General features: G+C 39.7%; 1 protein-coding gene across 3 annotated transcripts in view; it reads right to left on the bottom strand.

Annotated features, from left to right (window-relative positions):
• pde1a (phosphodiesterase 1A, calmodulin-dependent) overlaps window positions 1–14189 on the bottom strand; it is a 648403-nt gene that overhangs the window by 596189 nt on the left and 38025 nt on the right. Inside the window, exon 1 of one of the 3 annotated variants that reach the window (XM_073047066.1) lies at window positions 1125–1308. The exons of the other annotated variants lie outside the window; for them this stretch is intronic. Within the exon in view, the coding sequence (XP_072903167.1) occupies window positions 1125–1191 (67 nt within the window). The 5' untranslated portion in view covers window positions 1192–1308. Of the gene's footprint in view, window positions 1–1124; window positions 1309–14189 lie in introns of those variants that run through there. 3 annotated transcript variants of the gene reach the window in all.

Here is a 14189-nt window from a genome sequence, read left to right as displayed (position 1 = left end):
TCTCCACAATTTAAAATGTATAGCATTATATAAAGGATAGTATTTTGACTTCTGAAGATCTTTGTTCATGAAAATAATTTATTAAAGAAATTGTAAAAATAAAAGCATCGATTTCGAATAAGTTCAAATGAAGTCAGACTGTGCCACAAGCTGTAATATCCTTTTTTACCGGTATAGTTTTTGATGGAAGCAAAGTATTACAATAAGAAACATGATGAATGTACAGAAAATGCTTCAATTTCTCAGTTTCTAATGCTCAGTGTTCACTGCTGATTTCGATTTGAGACACTCAGCAAGTTTAAAAATCTGATCAAATTCACATAAATCCATTCATTTTGCGACAATTGTATGAGCCCGAACAGAAAACTGAATCTAGTGTAAACTTTTCTCCCTTCATTTTTGTTCAAATGTTAGAATACAAGTATAAATGTCTTTTCAGAAACTACTATGCATATTTTAGGATGAGAAGTGTTTTACTAAGATATTTTATAGTGGTGGACTATCTTGAGGCTCCCATTAAATGAAAGAAAAACAATTGTTGCTTCCAACTTCCTGGATTTTAATTTAGATAGCACAAATGAAGCAAAATGCTAATGCACACGCTGTAGGCAGCCTGAGCAGCTAAATAACATGTTTGATTATGATTGCTTGAAGTATACTTACAATCACATTCCCCAACTACAAATTGAAAGGATGGAAGAATGAAAATTCTACCTGCCTACTCACTGCAAATCCACAAGTTTTTTTTTAAATATCCTACTTATTTACAAAAACAAATAAATTTTAGCTAAAATGCTCCAGATTTGCTGTTCATGATCATATGCAATTAACAATTATGAAGACTGTTCATACAAATATTTTTCCTTAAGATTTGAACTAGATATTTTCTGTTTATTTAATTTGTTAGCAAGTGTGGTTGCAAAATGTACTCATAAATAGCAGTGTCTTAAATTAATAAGTAAAACTTAATCTGCTGTAGCCAAATTATTATACTTAAGAAATATATGGAAATAACAATGCAATTTAAAAGTATAACAGTAGTGATCAGTTTGATACAATAGCTGAACCATGAAAAACACTAAGCTACAAAAGGAAAGGTTAATGTTGAAAATATTTTTCCTTACCTAATGTAGGTCTTATTTTTGTAATGTTGAAGGCATCATGATCTTTATCGAATCCACTCTTCTTCATCCCAATGTTTGTGATATTTTTGCGTAATCCAACTGGTCTTGCTTTAGGCTTGCTAGCACATGCAGCACTTGCACTGAAAAATCAGCTTTTAAACCTAACCACACTCCTTTGGGCTAGAAGGCTTCACCATTGAGTGAATCCAGCACTTAACAGGATGTGCATCTCGCAGCTCATCAGCCAATTACAATGTGTCTGCCTCTGCCTCTCCACAATGCTCTGAGAATGTGTGATGATTCTCGCAGATTCAGTCAGTTTCATTTATCAGTGCAACAAACTGAAACCAAATCGTTTTCTGGTGTTTTCTTTTTATGTTTTAAATACAGAATTTATAAAAGTTAAAATACTCTTAAGGAAAATGTCTCACATTGTTGTTGCTCTTAATGAATTAAATAGCAATGAAAGAAGATTGATATCCTTAATTCCACCCCCCCCCCACTGACTTCTGCGTGCTTTCTTAAATCCATGAAATGTACTCTACCTTGTGCTTTACTTCATTTTGCAAAACTTCAAAAATTTAAAGACAAAAGAATGAGATGGGGATCTTGTACAATCCTTGCTGCACTTGCAAATGTCATCTTAAAGAAGCAAGGAGGATTGCAAAAGATTCACAAATATTTCAATTGTTGCTCGGATGCTATCAGTGAGCTGCAGAAAAGAGTGCTTGGAACTTGGTGAGGTGACTTAGCAACATACAGAAGGAAGATAAAAAGGAAACAGGATAAAAAGAAATGCATTATACCTTTGCAGATTGTTAGAGATCAGAATGCACATCACCGAGATCAAATAATCTGCTAGCATATAAATTTATTTTTTTTTTGGTGATAAAAGTAGAGCACCTCATGAGCAACAACCCTTCTTCTTTTGCCTGGTGTGATTAAGAGAATAAGAATAAGAGAAATACACTTCTTCCTTGTTGACAATGGGAAGTGGTGGCCTGGTAAAGTGTAAGGCTTTGGAGTGTTCAATTGAAGACTCCTAGAAGCACAAGCTTTGATGGGACAATTAGTCTTTGTTTGATCTTGATTTATATTCTGATCTCATGGCAACTCATTAAAAGGACCAATATGATAGGGTAAGGAAAAACCTAATTTCACTGCTGCTTTCATCAAATTACTTGGAAAATGCTGACTTTGATCACTTGTGCTGTTGGTAGACAACCCTGCCTTCTGCTCTTCCAAAATTGAGTTTCATTGAAGCCATGGCAAATGTTTGCTCTTTCAGATGTGGTTCAGACATGCTAGTACAAAAAACAACCACATTTCATGTTTGTATAACAACTTTAATGCATTCAGATCCTTGGGGGATAACTGGACAAATAATGGTCTGCACAATGAGGTAGGTTTTAAGTGCAGCTCAAGGAAGGGCAGAGGCTCAGAAGTACAAAAATGAAAATCTCAGGGTTTTGACCGCAGACAAATGAAGACATCGCCACCCACAGCAAAGAAATTAAGGAATAATCAAGAAATGAGAATAGGAGTACAGATATCTCAGAGAGAGATCACAGAAGCAGGGAGTGGAAGATCTCAATAAGTTGAATTTAAGGATGAGTAAATTAAACTCAAGATTCTGCCAGACCAAGTCAAAGGACCCAAGGACATGGATACACGTCATGGAAGTGGCAGGACAGAATGAAAAAGTAGTGAATAAGGCATAAACAATTCTGGTCTTTATTGATAAAGACGTGAACTATATAAAGCAAGAATGTCCTGCTGAACTTCTAAAATTCTGTGAGTATTGTGGTCAATACTGATCAATTCATTGTAATGGAGACTGCTCTGTAAAGCTATACCAGTATGGCATTGGGATTGAGCAATGCATTGACAAGGAGAGATAGGAGAGTAACACACAAAATGCTGGAGAATGCTAGATTGGAGAGGCTGGGACTATTTCCTTAAAAGAAAAGTTGAGGAGAAATCTAAAAGTATGGCTAAAATGCAGAGAAGAAGGCTGTTCCATTTTGGTGGAGGGATTGAGGAGAGGAGGTACAAAAGGAAGCACCCATAAGTTACAGTATATGATGATTTTTTTTCCTATAAACTCTGTGAATGGAATCTGGAGTGCAGACTGAAGATGGGAATAGGGTTGAGTTCCATTGTCAGAAAGAACTGGGCATGGCAAGGAAGTATATTGCAAGGCTATGGAAAATGTGACAGGTTGATCTTTCATCGGTCCTGTTATAGTTACTATTCTATAGATTTGTTGAGTATGCCCACAGGAAAATTAATCTCAGAGTTGTATATGGTCACATATGTGCATTTTGATAATAAAATTTACTTTGGACTTTGACTTCAATGTACAAGATAATCTATATACAGAAAACTCTTAAAAGCTTCCACCACTTTGACGTGAATCATAAACATAACAAGAAGTGATTTATCTCAGACAGAATGCAGGTGCCAATGGATACAAAGGTGTGTCCTGTTCCTTGCCTCAGTAATCATCTAGGACATCTTCCAGATTATCTGTGGGCCCAAAATGGACCAAGTCTGACGGGTCACAATCCACAAATCACCTGAGATTGGGATTAAAAGTGTACCCAACAATGCCCTCATCCTGATGACCACCTTCTCATTTGTCCGTACCAGTTGGCATGTGGACCCAAAGATTGTGGGTACTAAGTGTCACCAGGTGCTGTGGTTCTACCCGTTTCCTTTGTTGCAGAAAATAGGGCTGGCCACTCTACCACACCACACCCTTGTCAGCTGAACATTTCCACACTACCAGTCCTTTGTGGAAGAGTTCTTCCAAGTAAACACCCTTGACCACAAGTCCATTGGCGAGTGCTATGGATTCTATGTGTTTGTTCCTGAACAAACTGTCTTGACCATATAGCAGAACGCCTAATGGCCAGATATGACCATCAAGCATCAAGACTTTGCTTGGCTGTAGGGAGAGGTGCACTCCCAATCGGAGCCATCATCAATGTATGTTGCACTCGGTATGGCCGTGGTGCACAAGAAATACTAGTCACCTACCCCTTTGCAGACTGAAGATTCACTAAGAGAGTACGGAGACTGATGCAAGGGTGCAGGACCCAGTTCATCCCCAGTAGCCACGTAACAGAGGACTCTCTGATCTACAGGCTGCTCTCTGGGTCACATACTGAGAAAGACATCAAGCACTGCTGAAAGGTTATGAGCTCTTTGAAGGATGCCCTTTGGTCTGCCTGAAATTTCTTGATGTCTGAGATAGAATGCTGCAGTTGACACAGTTCAGGCTGCAAGAGTACATGCTAAGGGATACACTGAAGCTTGATTCAGCCACTGCCAAGGCTCAGCGGAAAAGGATCACAGTGTAGGCTCCTTCCGCTACCACATACGGAAAGGCACAGTTGTGGGGAAGTTTCTGAAAAAAATGAAATGAGTATCACCTCAGGGAGTTACAGAAGAAGCAATGATGCTATTGGATTTGCTGACTGAAGTTCTAAATTCAAATAAAATACTGAAGCTCTATTCAATGTAGAGAGCGATGGGTACACTCATTAAAGGGAGCTTATTCTATAACCACCTACTCAAAGTCTAGTTCACTTCCCTTTTTATCCTCCATGGCAAGTTTAACAGCCAATACCCACTATTTGAGTGGTGTGCTCCCCATCCCTACCGAGAAGATACTATCAAAGTAGTTTAAAAGCAGTTCACTTATTTTTAGTGATAGGTGTTTAAATCCAGACAAATTTAAGACTCAGGAGATTATCTTATAAAAGATTTCCAAATTACAAATGATTTCTAAAACACAAGTGATTTCCAAAACATAGGTACAATTCCTATAAGCTAAAATGACACCAATGAGTTGCAGACCAACGACTCATCCATTACAGAACTTGAAAACGGGGGAATGCATTCTAGTCACCCCACATTTCTGACATTCTTCTTGGTGTTCTGTGACCATTTCTAAAGGTCTGATTACGTTCTTACATTTATACTGCTTTTCTGGCACTTGGAAGATTTCACATACATTTGATTTTTTTTTACAGCATCTTATGTTCTAAAGACAGTTTTGTTTGTTTGCAAAGCTGCCCTTTTAACTTCAGACTGGTTATCACTTGCCATTTACATTATGGAATGGTGACTGCTTCTGTTTAAGACAAGAAGCTGAACAAAGAATATTGGCTGGAAGTTTACCTGTCAGCTGCTGTGTTAGAAAGCTGAGTATCGCAAAAAAAAAATTCCTCTGGTCCCGGACAGTGAATATTCATCACAGCTTCAGAATCTTCATGGCAAATGATTCAATAATAGTCCAAAATCTTACTAAATCTAACAATAGCACTTACACCACCACATCAGATTATTAAGAATGAGAAATGGAGATGGATTAAGGACCAACATAAAACACAAGATCGATGTTAGCAGAGTTTAAAGAGTAAATCACTGTCAGTTCAATATGACATGAAGATACTCAAGGTCATGTGATATACCCAGAACTGTGTGGTAGGTGCTGTCTCAAGCCACGTCATCGAATGAGTCCAAGAGGAACCAGTAGCAGGTTTCTCTGAATAAACAGACAAAACCGACACATGAATTGAGAAGGAAACATGGTCTCAGTTTTAGAGTGGAATAACTTCATCAATTTATTTTGAGTCATTTCATTGATCGCAGAGACCTTAGCCATTACAAAACAAAAGAATCAGCAATTCCAACAAAAGGCAGCTCCAAGCTGCAAATATATGCAGTTCAATGTTCCAGTACTGCTATTTAATTGAATAGATCTTCCAGATTGAAGATATTGAGGTGGTGATGAAAGCATGAATTTTGCAATACACCCATTAGATAGCGACACTTGAATGACAGCTGCAGAAAATTAGATGACATAGCAAGACCAGCTCTTAAAATGAATTTAAGAACTCGGTGGTAGTATCAGTTTTATAAGTCTTCAAAATGTACAGCTACAATATTTTATGAATACCTGAACTGCCCATTAACCAAGTGTGCCTGCAGAGAGGATATAGAATAGTTATTCCCAATGTTCTGATAAAATAGATTATGGTCATGCAGAATATATTGACAATAAAAATATGAAAGATACTATCAGAGGTTTATATAAAAGGTAATGAATTTAGAAGAATTCTTGCTAATGTTTTTTGGTTTTGTCAGGAGCTTGGAATAGCACCACTTGACAATTATAGACATAAAGTAAACCAACATAGACATTTCAGAGAATATGTTTTGATTATTATCAGAAGGCAAAGACAACTTCCTAATCTTCACTGATGCACACCTGAAGTACATTTTAGTTAAATACATGGCATCCAGCATAACTGAGAAACACAATTGAAAAGCTAAGATCAATCTACCACATAGTGACTGACTAAAATGACACCAGTTCACCAATTTTCCATTTGAATGTTTCATGAAATACAATTATATTGAGAATACTTTAATCACCGAGTCATGGCTGAAAGAAGATTATAGTTAGGAGCTTAACATCCAAGGCTACAGATTGTATCGAAAGGGCAGGCAGGGGCAGAGGTTGTGGCATGGCTCTGGTAGTAAAAAGTGAAGTCGAGTGCTTAGAAAGAGGTGACATAGGTTCAGAAGATGTAGAATCCTTGTGGGTAAAGCTAAGAAACTGCAAGGATAAAAATACCCTGATGGGAATTATACACAGGCCTCTGAACAGGAGCCAGGATGTGGGGTACAAATTATAATGGGAAATAGAAAAGGCGAGTCAAAAGGGCAATATTACGATTCTGTTCGGGATTTCAATATGCATGCACTTTGGGAAAATTAGGCTGGAGCTGAATCCCAAGAGAGAATTTGTAGAATGCCTACAAGATGGCTTTTTAGAGCAGCTTCTGGTTGAGCCCACTAGGGGAAAGGATATTTTGGATTAGGTGTTGTGTAATGAACAGGATTTGATAAGGGAGCTTAAGGTAAAGGAACCATAGGTATCACTGATCATAATATGATAGAATTCATCCTCCAATTTAAAAGCGACAAACTAAAGTCAGATGTATGAATATTACAGTGGAGAAAAGGGAATTACAGATGCATGAGAGAGAGGCTAGCTGAAGCTGATTAGAAAGGGACATGAACAGGGATGATGACGGCAGAACAGCAATGGCTGGAGCTTCAGGGAGCAATTCAGAAGGCACAGGATAGATACATCTCAAAGAAGTGCTCTAAATGGAGGAAGAAACAGACAGACAGACATACTTTATTGATCCCGAGGGAAATCGGGTTTCGTTACAGCCGCACCAACCAAGAATAGTTAAGAAACATAGCAATATAAAACCATAAATAATTAAATAAAAATAAGTTAATCATGCCAAGTGGAAATAAGTCCAGGACCAGCCTATTGGCTCAGGGTGTCTGACACTCCGAGGGAGGAGTTGTAAAGTTTGATGGCCACAGGTAGGAATGACTTCCTATGACGCTCAGTGTTACATCTCGGTGGAATGAGTCTCTGGCTGAATGTACTCCTGTGCCTAACCAGTACATTATGGAGTGGATGGGAAACATTGTCCAAGATGACATGCAACTTGGACAGCATCTTCTTTTCAGACACCACCGTCAGAGAGTCCTGTTCCACCCCCACAACATCACTGGCCTTACGAATGAGTTTGTTGATTCTGTTGGTGTCTGCTACCCTCAGCCTGCTGCCCCAGCACACAACAGCAAACATGATAGCACTGGCCACCACAGACTCGTAGAACATCCTCAGCATTGCCCGGCAGATGTTAAAGGACCTCAGTCTCCTCAGGAAATAGAGACGGCTCTGACCCTTCTTGTAGACAGCCTCAGTGTTCTTTGACCAGTCCAGTTTATTGTCCAAGTATTTGTAATCCTCCACTATGTCCACACTGACCCCTTGGATGGAAACAGAGGTCACCGGTGCCTTATCCCTCCTCAGGTCCACCACCAGCTCCTTAGACTTTTTCACATTAAGCTGCAGATGATTCTACTTGCACCATGTGACAAAGTTTCACACCGTAGCCCTGTACCCAGCCTCATCTCCCTTGCTGATGCATCCAACTATGGCAGAGTTATCAGAAAACTTCTGAAGATGGCAAGACTCTGTGCAGTAGTTGAAGTCCGAGGTGTAGATGGTGAAGAGAAAGGGAGACAGGACAGTCCCCTGTGGAGACCCAGTGATGCTGACCACTCTGTCTGACACACAGTGTTGCAAGCGCACGTACTGTGGTCTGCCAGTCAGGTAATCAATAATCCATGACACCAGGGAAGCTTCCACCTGCATCACTGTCAGCTTCTCACCCTGCAGAGCAGGGCGGATGGTGTTGAATGCACTGGAGAAGTCAAAAAACATGACCCTCACAGTGCTCGCCGGCTTGTCCAGGTGGGCGTAGACACGATTCAGCAGGTAGACGATGGCATCCTCAACTCCTAGTCGGGGCTGATAGGCGAATTGGAGGGGGTCTAAGTGTGGCCTAACCATAGGCCGGAGCTGCTCTAGAACAAGTCTCTTCAGGGTCTCCATGATGTGGGAGGTCAATGCCACCGGTCAGTAGTCATTGGAGCCACTGGGGCACGGTGTCTTCGGTAGAGGAACGAGGCAGGATGTCTTCCACAGCACAGGAACCCTCTGGAGACTCAGGCTCAGGTTGAAGACATGGTGAAGTACTCCACATAGCTGGGGGGCACAGGCTTTGAGCACCCTGGGGCTGACACCATCCGGGCCTGCAGCCTTGCTTGGGTGGAGACTTTTCAGCTGTCTTCTCACCTGTTCAGCTGTGAAGCCCACCGTGGTGGGTTCAGGTGTGGGAGGGGTGTAGTCACAAGAGCAGGGTGGGGGGCTGTGAGGAGGGGTAGGAGGGGAGAGTGGAGTATGTGTTGGTTGGGGGCCGACAACTGATGAATCATGTGGGGGATGAGCAGGGGCCACAGTGTCAAATCTATTGAAGAACAGGTTAAGTTCATTGGCCCTGTCCACACTGCCTTCAGCTCCTCTGTTGCTGGTTTGCCGGAACCTAGTGATGGTCCTCATCCCACTCCAGACCTCTCTCATGTTGGTCTGCTGGAGTTTCCACTCAAGCTTCCTCCTATACCTGTCTTTAGCCTCCCTGATCTAAACTGTGGCTGACAAGGGAAGTCAAAGACAACATAAAAGCAAAAGGGGGTATATAAAAGTGCAAAAATTAGTGGGAAGATACAGGATTGGGAAGCTTTAAAAGGCCAACAGAAGGCAACTAAAAAGCCATAATGAGGGAAAAGATAAAACATGAAGGAAAACTAGCCAATAGTATCAAAGAGGATACCAAAAGTTTTTTTTTCCTCAGATACATAAGGAGTGAAAGAGAGGTAAAAATAGATATCACGCCGCTTGAAAAATGACACTGAAAATTGGGGACAAGGAAATTGCAGGTGGAACTCTTAAGTATTTTGCATCAGTCTTCGCTGTGGAAGACACTGGCAGTAAGCTGGAAGACAGAGTATCAGGGGACAGAAGTAAGGGAAGTTGCTATTACTAGGGATAAGGTGCTGTGGAAGCTGACAGGTCTGAATGTAGATAACTCATGAGGAAATGGATCAAAGTCAATATAGTTACTTTAAAGCCGGAGGGCACAGCCTCAGAATAGAGAGATGACCATTTAAAATGGAGATGAAGAGGAATTTCGTTACCCAGAGAGTGGTGAATCTGTGGAATTCATTGTCACAGGCGGCTGTGGATGGATGTTAGGTTATTGGGTGTAGTTAAGGCAGAGGTTGATAGGCTCTTGACTAGTCAGGACATGAAAAGTTATGGAGAGAAGGCAGGAGAATACAGTTGAAAGGGTAAATGGTTCAACTATGATAAAATGGCCAAGCAGAGTCAATAGGCCGAATGGCCTAATTTTCTCCTTTGTCTTATGGTCTTACTGTCTAAGACCTTCTTATCACTCTGCCTTCAGCGGCATAACAGAAAAGGTTGCTACATGTTTTGCAGGTGATCTTGAAGAAGCAAATTTGCCAAGGCTGTTCCAATTAGATACATTGGCTAACTTATTATTCAAAGATTGTACAATACATTCCATCATTGGTTTCATTCTAGCAGAACTGGAATGTCACAGACTGAGAGTTTAATATGATCTGACTGGAGAAGAGACTAAGGAGGTGGCAAGAAGAATAAAGCAAATAGGAAAATTCAAAAGGAAACAAATCAAACGAAACAAAAAAATAGGTGTCAAGACTGATGAAAGAGAACGACAATAAAAGTGGGAAACTGATGAGAAAGCCCAAGACTGCAGTCTGAAGCAATATCTTGTGATAATTGAAAGTATCTAACAAGTATCTATATTGATTGAAAATATGCAAGAGGTATATTTGAACATATCAAAGAAATATATGTTGATGCATTTATCCCAGTTGTGGACCAGGAATCAACAAAAAAAGAGGATGCATTAATAGACTCTTTAGTGAAGATCTGATAGGTTCTTCAGGAAATAACCACAACAGAAAAGAACTGAAAGGCAGATGTAAAGGTCTAAGTATTTGAATAAACTATTTAACAAGCTAAAGCTATAATTGTTTCTCACAAGGAAATAAATTAATTCACAAATTATTGCCGCTGGTTCTGAAATAGGAAAAAGCCCGATTTTGCAGGCACCCAGACTGATCATTTTAAACATACAGTATGTACATTGAGCTAGCACAATATGGAAAATAATAATAAAATACAGAATACAGTGTTTCAGTTACAGAGAAAGTGCAGTGCAGGGAGACAAAGTTCAAGGGCCATGATAAGGCAGACTGACAGATTAGGAGCTTATCTTTATCATACAAGAGATCAATTCAAGTGTCCTTGAGCCTCGTGTTCAAGGTTTTATAACTTCTGCCCGATGGAAGAGGAGAGAAGAGGGAATGATTTCTGTGTAAATATGCAAGTGTCACATGAGTATACAAGTAGTGGCCTTAAAGATCATACAACATAACTTTATTATGGCGAGAAAGCTCCAGTAACATTTAGCCGGGACACAGCCTACCTTCAGCTACTACACTGACAGTTCTGGAATTGTGTATTATGGTCTACCACAATCTGCATGTGACATAAAATTTAGAAACAAACATTTTCAAATACAGTAAACATTTCAGGCTCTATGATAATTTCATCCTACCATAACATCCCATCAGACATGTCCAAGTGACCAGCAAAAGCATAGTCATAACTGGTTTAAATTGGTTAAAGTTAGGAAACAATCCTAAATTTTTGAACTTTAAAAATAAGCATTTGAATTTACAAGTCCCAATGGCTCATCTATGGGCTGAGAGTAGGTAGTTTTGTAAATTAACAGTTCTCCCCAACCTCAGATACAGTTTAATTTGCTGTCCTACTGAGGTTTTGCTGCATAGGGAGAGAGCTTCTCTTTGGCTGGTAGCACTAAATACATGCAAGTGTACCAGCAGTCAATTATACTCACCTCCTAGTATTCATTTTATTGAATTCAACTGGGTAATCAATGCAGAGTAATAGTCATTGACGTGAATTATTGATTTTGGTTTCTCTGCATAAATGCAAAGTGTGTTAAGCATTCCTAATATTTTCCAATTTATTTCACATTTTCACAACTATGATAATTTGCTTTGTTGTGTGGTATATGCAAAAGCCATTTGCACCACCAAGTATCGTTACATTATAACATCACAGATCAAATTGAAAAGCTCCTGTGGGAATTAAATTTACAGCAATGGTCCAGAATTTCAGATCAAATTCAAAGTCAAGTTTCTTGTTATATACACAATGAGAATGAGATCTGCATTTTCAGTGGCTTACTAAGCTATAATTATCTTTTTTTCAAAAATCTCTCTAGCCTTAATAATAAAAAAATTACAGAGATAATCTTGTAAAGGCACGTAAACTATATTTTTCATTGAATGCTACCACTTAAAAAGACCACAAGGAAAATGTTACCTCATCAAAGCTCCCGATGGACCTGCTGAAATATGGAATACCCTGCCACCTAGTGTAGTAAATGGAGAGGCAGTCTCCAGAAAATGTTTTTAAGTCGGTAGCAAGGAATTTAATTAAAACAACATGAGAACATTTTGTCCTCTTTAGGTTCAGTAAAATCTGCTATGATTAAACATTTAAGTAATTTTGGGAGCATTTCTGGTGAAGTAAGACTTGAAAGGATACACTAATCCCCAGTTCTGATACAGAGTTTCAACCCAGATCATTGACAATTTCTTTATTCCTACGGATACTGCACGCTGTTGAGTCCCTCCAGCATCTTGTCTGTTGCAGTAATCCTGCATGCTTAATCTAAATAAGAATGTATTTTTACTTAGATTAAGCTGAAGCTTTGACAACATTTAAACATAGGACAAAATGTATAACCAACACAGGTGTAAAACAGAGAGAACCTAGTGGAGCACTAGTGTGTGTTCACTATCATGAGAATGTAAAGAATCCATGTATTAAAAATAACTAAAGGTGTTCATGCATGTCAACATTGACAGGATAAACACTGAATTCAGCAATGGAATAGCATAGAATTGGAGAAAACAAATAATGCTTTTCCATTTAATTCTCAATATAATTAATAACATTGGAAAATAATTGGCTTAAGAGCTGATGTAGATATTTATAGAGAAAGGAAATGCCAAATTATTATTCCTTCCTCCAGCATTCACCGATTCTTTGTACCGCTTTCTATGCATCTTCCATAGCTTTTTCTCTCCTCATGTAACTGTTCTGTAACATACTCTCTCATTCCTCTGGCTAAACCTTATTTCCACCCCAGAACCCTCCCCATAAATTTACGTCTCTACAAAGACCACTTATGAACTAATACATGAGTTTCCTGTAGCTGAAACATTTCCCCACTGCACCAATTGCCCACGAATTAGCCGAACACAAATCACATACAACAAAATGATATAAACATATACAAGATCAGGGGCTCCCAACCTTTTTTATGCCATGGACCCCTACCATTAACCGAGGGGTCTGCGGATAACCCTAGGTAATTTCTAAAGTCAGTACATGCTCGGCACAGCATTGTGGGCTCAAGGGCTTGTATTGTGCTGCAGGTTTTCTACGCTTCTATGACCCCAGGTTGGGAACTCCTGTACTGGAAAGATCAGAGCAGGAGTACTTGAGAAAGCAATGGAACACCAAGTGAAGCAAAAGGTCTTAAAGCTCATGCTGGAGTGCAAGTGTGTGGGACTGGGACAAGGGCTGAAGGAAAAGAAGACAACAGCAACTTTGATGATTTTTGCAAAGGAGGCAATGGACACAGTCTAACAGAAAATTTGAAAGATTGCCATTCAGAGACACTTGCGTATTTAAGTCTGTGTAGGTGCATAAAATGCAGCAATATTACTCCAGTGATCACTGATGATAAGTATACTGCAGTTGTCAAGATTCTGCAGTGAGGTTACTAAGCATTCAAGGGTGAAATGCAGCAACTCCCATCTACCACTTATGGATACAAGAATAACAGTAATATTCATATATTAAGTTGGGGATTGAGAGGAGAATGACTAGGTTGGATGGGAGAGATACAATTAAGGTAGAGTTGTTTTGCAAGGTTAAATTGTCAGTGGAAAGGGTAAGCAGCAGACAGTGGCACACAAATGTTCTCAAAATGACGACTGGACAGTCCCGTAGTAGGATAAGACTCTTGACCATCTTGCATCTTGTAATCTATCTGCACTGCACATTCTCTGTAGCTATAACATTTTATTCTGCATTTTTATTGCTTTTGCCTTGTACGTCCTCAATACACTGATGTGATTAAATGACCTGCAAGTATGACATACAAAGCCAAGTTTTTAATGTACCTCAGTGTATTTCACAATAAACTGATTTACAAAACTGCAGTGCAAGTCTTCCAGTCACTGCCTGGAAACAGATTCATGCCTATTGTGTACGATGTCCATAGGGGTGCATGGCATGTCCAGGGAGGGACAGCACCTCTGGTGAATGGGCTTGTCACGTCCATTTCAGGGCATCTCGCCCACCTTTGGGCCCCACTGGACACTCAGCAACCATCTGTGGCTCCAAGTAATTGTTTGCACGCAACAGCAGCCACACCCTGGTACACCTGTCCAGCCAAACCAGCT

The sequence above is a fragment of the Hemitrygon akajei genome, chromosome 5, assembly GCF_048418815.1.
Source record: "Hemitrygon akajei chromosome 5, sHemAka1.3, whole genome shotgun sequence".
NCBI classification, from domain to species: domain Eukaryota; kingdom Metazoa; phylum Chordata; class Chondrichthyes; order Myliobatiformes; family Dasyatidae; genus Hemitrygon; species Hemitrygon akajei.
Note: the sequence above shows the minus strand (reverse complement) of the source record. Positions and strands in the feature narration are given on the sequence as shown.